This window comes from Crinia signifera, chromosome 4 (genome assembly GCF_055691185.1).
Source record: "Crinia signifera chromosome 4, ASM5569118v1, whole genome shotgun sequence".
In the NCBI taxonomy this organism is placed as follows: Eukaryota; Metazoa; Chordata; class Amphibia; order Anura; family Myobatrachidae; genus Crinia; species Crinia signifera.
In genome coordinates this window covers 274,477,136-274,487,379 of record NC_139220.1, presented here as the reverse complement: position 1 = coordinate 274,487,379, position 10,244 = coordinate 274,477,136, and the positions used below count along the sequence as shown (strand labels likewise).

The 10,244-nt window shown below is 42.1% G+C and overlaps 1 protein-coding gene across 6 annotated transcripts in view; it reads right to left on the bottom strand.

The window, feature by feature from the left end:
- Positions 1 to 6,481: 6,481 nt before the first annotated feature.
- LRRTM4 (leucine rich repeat transmembrane neuronal 4) overlaps positions 6,482 to 10,244 on the bottom strand; it is a 527,970-nt gene continuing 524,207 nt past the window's right edge. For 3 of the 6 annotated variants that reach the window (XM_083184575.1, XM_083184576.1, XM_083184577.1), the window contains one exon: positions 6,482 to 7,646. In XM_083184575.1, coding sequence (XP_083040701.1) covers positions 7,422 to 7,646 — 225 coding nt within the window. In that variant the 3' untranslated portion in view covers positions 6,482 to 7,421. The remainder of the gene's footprint in view (positions 7,647 to 10,244) is intronic. The other 3 variants (XM_083184579.1, XM_083184580.1, XM_083184581.1) reach the window with 1 other exon arrangement.

Sequence of the window (10,244 nt, the reverse complement as noted above, 5' to 3'; positions counted from 1 at the left end):
GCTAATTTATCTCACTATGTTGATTTTTTTCTGCAGCCCTATGTTCCGACTTTAAAGTCATATATAAAAGACACTACATGTTTAATTAACCAAATTCAGCATATAGTGTGGAGGGACAATTATGCCTTCCTCACTTTAGATGTAAACGCCCTCTACACACACATACTTAATGAAATGGGTGTGATGTTGTGAGGAGACGTCTATCCCAAGATGAGAACTTGAAGTCGGAACATAGGGATTTTATTTTGGATAGTATTTCTTTCATTCTCACCCACAATTATTTTGTTTTTCAAGGTGATTTTTATCTGCAGACTATGGGGATTGCCATGGGGACCAGGTTTGCACCCAGCTATGCCAAGCTATACATGAGGGAGTTGGAGGAGACCCTTGTGTGGGGGGGCGGCTGGGCATCGAACCTGGTCTTCTATGGCCGTTACATAGATGACCTTATTATTATTTGGAATGGGGATTCACTTTCTGCCACACAATTTGTACAGTCACTTAATCAAAACATATATAATCTCACCTTCACACATACTTATAGCCCCCTGTCTGCGAACTTCTTGGACCTAACTCTAGAGATTAGAGATAAAGGAATTATTACATCAAATTATGTAAAACCAGTGAATACAAATTCCTATATTCACTATAAAAGTGCACATCACATGCCGTGGAAGACTAATATTCCGAAAGGTCAATTTCTACGCCTTCGGCGGAATTGCACTGATATCGAACAATTTAAAGAACAAGCATGTATTATGTCGGAGTCTTTCAAAGAAAGGGACTATCCTGAAAAATTACTAAAAGAGGCTTTCACATCTGTACTCGAAACTAATCGAGATAATTTATTGAAACCCAAAAGCTCAATATTACAACCTAAAATAAATAATAAGGATCTGGCTTTCATAAGTAAATATAATGCTTGCGCCAAAGAAATCAAAACCATAATAATGCGCAACTACAGAGTCCTCCATCAAGATAGAATCCTGTCCGATATTATTCCAAAAAAAACACAAGTTATATACAAAAAGAACAAAACTCTTAAAACCATTTTAGCCCCTAGTTTTTTGAAAAAAAAAAACCAGATGATAAAACTACCACAACCACAAATAATCATCTAACATGGTTGCCCAATAAACCAAAAGGTTTTTTTAAGTGCAGTAAAAATAAATGTACCTGCTGCAAACACATTTCTAACTCTAAATCCTTATGCTTAGCAACTACTCTAGAACAACCCCATATATATAAAACCTTCATCAATTGTGACTCCATTTATATAATCTACCTTTTACGGTGCAGTTGTAACTTACCTTATGTGGGCCGAACAACTAGATCTCTCAGAACAAGATTTATGGAGCACCATAGAAATATCAGAAAAGGTTTCATAAAACATAGTGTCTCTCGACACTATAAGACATACCATAACTCTGATCCCACTTGTTTAACTATAGTAGGCCTAGAACACATACCTTGTACACCACGGGGAGGGGATAGATACAGCTTGCTATGCAAAAGAGAGATCTTTTGGACCCTTAAATGCAACTCATTACATCCTGATGGATTAAATGAGACCATCGAATTAAATACTGTATTATAATCAAATTTTGCTAAATGGAGTATCACAATTACATCCTATTAGGATTTTTTTTGTATTAAAAACCAATAGATATTGATACATCTACAATTCTTATGTATATATAAAAGGATTCTCTTCATATGGTCTTTTGATATATCTTTTTGAACCGTCTATGACACTTCGACATATGGGGACGCTTTCTGTCTCATATTTCACATAGGGATTATCCCTTGGTGTGAATATGATCATCTATATACAATGCGACTTGTACCAACTGTCATAAATAATTTGTACAATAATATATTATTCATATATGCTAAAAACTCTTTTTCCCAATTTACATTCTGTATTCTATGTCTAGTTTAATATATGCCCCTTTTTTTTAGCCCCTCTAAATGATATAAGGTGATATTCACAATAAGGCGAAAAACGAGCCATTACCATTATGTATAAATATACGAAAATCTGTTTCTTTTTTCCTCAATGTCACTTCAAATACGAGTGCTGCGCCTGATATACACATATCAGGATCTAGGCGTTGCTAGGCGATGTGTAGACGCTTCCCCGGCAGTCACGGAGCTGGGAGGGATCACTGCCAGTCATGTGAACAGGGCGTGTACGCCCCTTCCAAACCCAGGGCCTTATTTTGGTTCATTCTTTCTGACAAAATCCTTCTTAGATGGACAAAACCATGTGCACTGCAGGGGGGGCAGATGTAACATGTGCAGAGAGAATTAGATTTGGGTGAGTAATTTTGTTTCTGTGCAGGGAAAATACTGACTGCTTTATTTTTACACTGCAATATAGATCTCACTTTGAAGTAAAACCCCACCCAAATCTAATTCTCTCTGCACATGTTACATCTGCCCCACCTGCAGTGCACATGGTTTTGCCCATCTAAGAAGGATTTTGTCAGAAAAAATGAACCAAAATAAGGCCCCCAGTGACCGGACCTGCGGGGGGACATCATCACGCACCGCCAATGACGGCCCGAGTCACGTGGGGTGCATGTGACCGGGTCCGTCACCTAGCAACGCCATAGACGCGGCCGTGGACGCCGACGGGCGCCCTGCTGATCGCGTCCCGATACCGGCAATCGGGCCGCGGCGGCATGTCGCCTTGGGGTGTCTATGGCTGTCCCAGCACTGGACAACAGAGGATCCTTATTTGGAGTCCCTTTTTTAGTGTAACACGGAACATATGCAAATGATTTCTGGGTCATGTGACCCGTGAACTGCACAAGCTGACACAATGTTTAAAAACTGCTTTAAATGTCATTATATCAAAATAAAAAAGAAATATATTATATTAGAAGTTGTTATGGATTTTAAATATATGTTTTTTCAGATGGTTCTCCTTCTTTTTACTCAATATTGTATCTTTTGGTGTGAAAACTACATACAGGTGAATCAATTAGACAATTAAGTCCTCTGGTATATATATGAGCCTTAAGCTCTCATTTGGACACTTGCTCCTGAAGAAGCCGGATGTACAAACCTTCCGGGGAAACGCGTTGAGCTGCACAATACCTGGCCGACTGACTCCATCTCTGACTACTCGGTGACCTGTCCGAACCACCCACGGATGCTCCTCAATCAATACTGGACCTATCATATTGGGATAACAGCACGATCCCTAATTTCTCCAGCAAAACAAGAGGCAATCTGTACAAGTGGGAACCGTGAGTCCTTGAAATTATAGGACACCTAAGGATACAATCGATCACCAGTCTGGATCCATCTACCAACCAGACCATCCAGGATGGTAACATACATGTCAGTCAATAAGTGCCAATTTATCCAAATATCCCGGTGATATTCTTTTTTTAAAGAAATTATTGGACATTCAGTCTATTTGATTCACACCTTTTTAATCTCATTTTTTATGTTTCATTTATTATTGTATATTAAATTTGTTATACTTTTGAGAACCGTCTGATCCATTTATTGGTATAGCCAGCGCTGACACTTCTTGCTTTTTTATCGTTCTCATTATAGTAATTATTTTTATGGGACACATTTCTGCTCCCTCTAGACACACCTATATGAATGCTCCTGTTTGTAGGCTAACTTCAAATTTTCTGGGGAATTTGGCCCAGGAACCTTGCACAACAGCGCTAGTCACGGGTTGTTCCTGGGGCCAACCTGGGAAGTTTAGCTGGTGTCAAAGGGCTAAAATACTTTCCCTGTATCCTCTGAATCTTATATTTAAATAAACAACGATATGAAGCTAAGTAGGATAAAACTTTCATAGGGACCAGAGGTGCTTTCACGACCTAGAACATTATGATCACACCATAAATGGACGGTATACTGTATATGGCCCTCAAACATGTACTGTATCACATAAAGCTAAATAATTACTACATAGTGGTTACATGGACAGGTTTTGAAAATTGTTCATGTGGTAAAGAATAAACATCTATGGAAACGAGTTAAAGCTAATGAAGTTAAAACAAGAGCTTCCATACAGCTGTGAATTATTACTCCCATATGATAATGGCGTATATTAACCACATACACAACTATTGCACTCAGCCCGGCCCAGAGGCGTAACTAGAACTCTTTGGGCCCCATAGCAAAATTTTGCTATGCCCCCCCCCCCCCCCTCCCCCCATCGTGCTGCTGAGAGACAAAAATTATGGTGGGGAAAAATGTGAGAGAGGGGTGGTCAGGAAAAGAGAAGGAATGTAATGAGAGAGGGAGGGAGAGGAGCAAGAGAGAAATAGAGAGGTATGAGCAGGAGTGGGAAAGAATGTCAGTGAGGGAGGGAGAGGGACTGGTAGAGACAGTGCCAGGTAGAACGACAGAATGGGGGAGAGAAAGAGAGAGAGGGAAAAAGGAGGAAAGAGATAGCTGGGGAGGAGAAAGAGAATAGGTGCAGAGTGATGGAGGGGGAGTAAGAGGGTTGCGATAAAACAGGTGACTAGGGAAAGAGAACAGTGAAGAGAAAGAAAGAGGAGAGTGAGTTGGGCATGGGGAGAGAGAGTGAGAGAGATGAGACAAGGGGAGGATGAGTGAGGGGGGGGGGGAGACAGTGTGGGGTTGAGAGGGATAAAGAGGGGTAGGGAAAGTGAGAGAGAGGGGGGGGTGAAACAGGGGAAAGGGGGGTACAAAACAGAAGAGAGAGGTGGCTGGGGAGGGAGAGAGTGCAAAACAAAGGAAAACAGATGAGAGAGAGAGAGAGAGAGAGAGAGAGAGAGAGAGAGAGGGGTGATCTTAATCCATCCCATCCACCTGACGGGGCAATACAGTATGAACTGTGCCCTCCTGCCCACAGTATAAACTGGCTTGTTACCGTATCTACAGATCAGCGCCGGGACCTCAGCGCAGCAGACCTAGGCAGTGTCCACATCAGGAGATGATCTTCTCAGAGTGGGTCCCCTCAGCGGCACAGATGTCAGGAAGCCAGCCCGGGTCTCGTTGTCATCCCCGCTGTCGCCCCGGCACTAGCACCTTCTTCCGCACCAGGGGCTGGTCACCAGATAGTGACGTTGAGCCCCGGCAGCGTCAGAGAGAGAGGGGGGAGAGCAGAGGCTGGTTTCGCAAGACCAGCTCCTCCCCCTTCATTGAAGAAACTAAAGCTGCTGCGGAGGGGGGCGCGGTGGGGATCAAGGGAAGAAAGGGACGGGACTGCGGCTGCAAAAGCACTAGCTAATAAAGGTCTAATGGGTGCAGGGGATGCCTGCTTAGCCCTCGGGCCCCCCAAAGGCCCGGGCCCCATAGCAGTTGCACCCCCTACACCCTCCATAGTTACGCCACTGGCCCGGCCCCCTTATGGCATTGACATGGATATTGTATTTTGGCCTTACCCATCTGGAGCTAAAGCATTGCACCCTGTATTATGTATACTGTTTCAATTATGCAGTGATTACTTATTGACACATTTGTGTGCATTCTATGCTGCAGTACGCTGAACATTCTTTTGTCTTCACATTCATAATGTATTTTGCCTCACTGGAGCAGATGTATTAAGCCTTAACAAGAGATAAATGCAAGGATGATAAAGAGAGATAAACATCCAGCCAATCACCTCCTAACTGCCATGTTACAGGCTGTGGTTGAAAAAGTCAGTAAGGAGCTGATTGGCTGGACATTTATCTCTCCTTATCACACTTGCATTTATCTCTTGTTAAGGCTTAATACATCTGCCCCAATATCTGTTATCACCTAGCCGGCTGGGAGATGAGTGGATCCAGAGAGCATACCTTCTCCATTCACTTTGAGACCCTGCTAAATTATATACTTGGAGATTGACCATTGGTTAGTCACTGTACCCAGATTTTTTGCATTAATAGTGAACCTGTGGTGCAATGGGGGAAGTATCAAACCTTAAGATAAACCTTACTCCAATTAGTTTATAAAATGATTTGAGTAGTTGCTTTGGGCAACTTATCCACTTTATCCAAAGGTTTGATAAAGCTACAGCTGAGAATATTTGTTGTTGGAGTATTTACACAATATGCTTTTTAATAACATTATATTTTAGTGACAACCTTGATCTGACTCTGGATACATCTCCCCCGATATCTTGAATGACCAAATTGGCACAACTTCCTAATTGCCTAGTCACGGTAAATCAGTGATCATGATGCATAAATAAACATATGGGTGAGACAGGGGCCTATCCAAGGTTGGGCTCCACCGGTGGATCCTGAGAGACTCCACTGGACCAGTTTGACCATGATTGTCTAACATGGATACCAATGGGATAAATAGCTTAGATGAGGCAACAAATTGACAGTACCATACAAGGAAAGATATGGCTGAACCGTCTCACAGAACCATAAAACTAAGACATATGTGTATACAGGCACAATAGCTTCAAATAAGAATCTTTGGTTCTTCAAGCCCTAGAACATCATTAATGCCACAGAAAGTAGAACGATTTATATCGTATGCACCATGTTTTTCAGACTTTTTTATTGATAAAAACTACACAAAAGCTATAACTGATCATAATAGTTTTTTTAAAAAAACAAACAAAAACAAAACAATTTGATACTCTTTTGTGATTTGAAACGGTCAATAAAATCCAAATAAATCAACGTGGGAATGATAATCCTTGTATGTGTGTGATAGGGCCAATGACGGCTTCCCACAGCCTGCTCTGTAGATTTTTCATGATTCTAGCCCATCGGAGTGACTCTGATTGAGGTTGGCCTCTGCCACCGGAGTGGCTTTGTTTGAGATTTGCCTCTCCCACCCGAGTGACTCTGATTAAGGTTGGCCTCTCCTGATTACTGTCCCCTGTGGCTGGCAGTCTGATAAAAAGCAAACCTTTCTAACAGGAAAACAGGAAAGAAACACAGTCGAAAGAGATCCACTGGGTTATTCAACATGAAACAAGAAGCATTCCCTATCCCCAAAATCCCCACAGTCTACCCCTTTTGGTTCATCTGTATTGGAACCATGCAACGTGTAGAAAAAGAGGGAACCAAATGTACAAGCTGATTTAACTCCCATACATAGCAGGAGTGGATCCAAAACTGGTTAAGAAATCCCTTACATGAATCCAGTTTTAGATTTTTTTTTTCAATTTTCTTATTTTATTTACTTTATTTACGTTTTTTTTGTTTGTTTTTTACACCGGTGGGGTTTAGATAATCCGTTAAAGCCAAAAAATATACCCCTTGCTGTTTCTAAACCTTCCTTTTAAGTTTGATGGCCCTGCAGCCATAAATCTGTTCCGTGCTCAATGTTTTTAGTTTTGCGCTATTTATTTATTTCTGTTTGTTATTCCAAGAGTACGAAACATCTACAGGAAATCCCCGCCATCTGGAGTCTGTATGTGTCTGCTCTCCACTGCTCCCAAGGCATACAATCCAGAAACAAGCCTGCTGATGTTACTGGTTTGGTATCCTCTCAATGTATATGGCAGGTGCTGCTGAGCGAGCTATAGTTGAAATATAGCTCTGGTCCCTACTAAGCTCTAGGTTTGATGTTTCTCTTCGCTCCGGAGATGTCCCATCGTAGCCCTTATTTACAAGTAGTGTCTTGTGTGTCTGGCAATATCCGACCATGGGCTGATCATAGGTGTAATAGGGTAGAGTCTTGATGTGCCGCGGAATCTAGAGAGAAGGATTTAAAAAAAAAAAATAATTACACATAATGAATACTTTTGAAATTTTTTGGTTATGCAAATATATATGTTATTGTGGAATTTACATAATATTTCAAAAGATTAATTTGACATATTTCCAATATTCCCCTGAAAATAGCAAATGATTTCCGTTTGCGTACAAACAAAAAATAATACTGAAGATTCACATTTACAGACAAATTATTCAGACACATGAAATCCCTTAGTGGAATAAGCAGAACTGAGCCGCTAGTTACTTGAGACAAGAAGCAGGGAAAATAGATCCAAGAAAATTTGCTGTACTCAAAAATCGAAAATAACAAACTAAAAATATGACTGAGGCTAATTATTTTCTTATCTTGTAATTTGTAATGTTTGTTAAGTACTATACAGTACATCAGCTCGTTACGTAAGCCTGGCAAGAACCCTCTACTAATATGCATGGAGTTTAACGAGAACTACTATGACAATGCAAGCTCAAATAGTAACATGCCAAGCCCCATGCACCCCCCATAAAAAAGTGGAAATCATACAGATAGAGCGTGCTCCATCTTTTGCAGGGGCTGGCACCCTTCCCCGTTGCTGTGCGCCACCTCCCCCACCACCACAGCCGTACAGTACAGTAGTTCACAGATGGCACTGATTTTGGTCCATTCGGTCGGAACGATGGTTGTTCCCTGCGCATGCGCATAATAAGTTATGCGCACGTGCAGGGCTTCTGTGCCAGCTTCACCGACCTGCACTGTCTGCATGGCGCTCAACTGGGGGGGGGGTTGGACTGGTTGGACTCGACCAGTGGTGGTGGTGAGGAATGGGAACACCCAGCGTTTAAAGGGCGTTCCCATGCAAATGTTGGGTGTTCCCATGTAAATGCCAGCGTAACGCGGGGTGCCGGGGGTGGATGGTTTCACATGACGTCAGCCGCTCACCCTGTCTTCGGCCGGAAGCCCGCAAATATAAGTCAGTCTCCACTGACTTATATCTGCAAGCCCATTGGATGGTCGCCGACCTTTTGAGGTGTCGACCTCAGCAGTTTCTAAATGTTTTAAAGGCAAAAGATAAATTGATATATATGTCCCTAATAATATTAAGTACTTTTTTCTCACAAGGTATTAGTATCTCGCAGTTTATATTAAATGTCATATTGACAATACAAATGATTCATCATTTTCCTTTAGACAATAAAAGCTTTAAACGCTTTTAACCACTGATTTATCGATTGTTCTAAAAGAGAAAAGGGAATACAGAATGGTATACAACATCAAAGAACTGGAGGTTCTCAACACATTTCAGGACTACAAAGAATGTCAAATTTTAAATCTTTCACCACCCCAAGAAATAATAGGGCATGGTGATTGGTGTTAAGTTCTTTGGCCCCTCCTGGGCCGTGCTGCTGCTGGAGGCCTATTGTTCGTTTTGCATAGTTTCTTTGAGAGTTAACTTGCCTGAAGTCTATGATCCTGTTTGTGATACCAAACTCCCTGCCATACTAATATCAGTGGCACCTACAGTATATTATTATTATTATTATTATTATTATTAGTAGTAGTAGTAGTAGTAGTATCATTTTTTTATTGAATTTCTGACTGCTAGCATCCCAACCGCATGTATTCCCCACAGTAGTAGCACAGACTACACACGCAGTGCCTACAAACAATAGTAAACAATAGTAATGCCCCTTACACACATAATACCCACAGTAGGAGAAACCAGGAGTCAGGCACAGAATGATACAGTGTGTAGTAGACAGTGGAGGAAGTGAAATAAGCAAAAAACATGGGATAGGGTGGGAGACAGGGACATGGGACAGGGGTTAAGGACAGAGCTGGAGATGAGAGAAAGCCACAGAGACTGAAGAAGGGAGGGGGATAGGAGAAGAAGCATGTAATAAGGAGGATGGGAAAATCTTCCCTAACTTTAGCACTCCATTTCAGCATTGGGTGCCACGGTTAGCGGGCAGGGCCTGAGGGAGTGGGCAGAGCCTTGGATAATAGAGGGCTGCTGTAGCAGGAAAAGAACGGTTTTTGTTTAGTTTCATGGCAGCCGACATATCAGATGCGATATTGGCCGATATATCGGCCGATGCTATCCGATGCAATTTTTTACCTGATCATAACCCCACTATCCACTATGCATGGAGTTGATTTTATATAGTGTGGTGAGCGCAGTAATCCGCGTCCCCTCATGGTGCTCGCTATGCTCGCCACGCTTCGGGCTCGGAGGCTCGCTGTGCTCGCCACACTCAGTGGCAAACGCAGGATTTTCAGAAGGGGGTTTCCAGAGGGGCGGAGCAAAGCATGGAGATGGACACTTAGGTGACCCAGTATATGCCGGGTCAGTTAAAGTATTATAGATAGACCAAATGTATATAAATAATAGTAATAATAATAATAATACACACACACACACACACACACATTTACTGCACAGATGGTGGGAGGAGGGGGCATTGGACTGAATGAAGGGGCCCTGATACATAACTTCCAGGGTGGTAGAGGATGTTTAATATGCAGAGGAGGGGTGTATAGTGGAGTGGGCTTATTATTCATAATTTTCTGGTGGGAGGACAGCTTGCTTGACTGCAGAT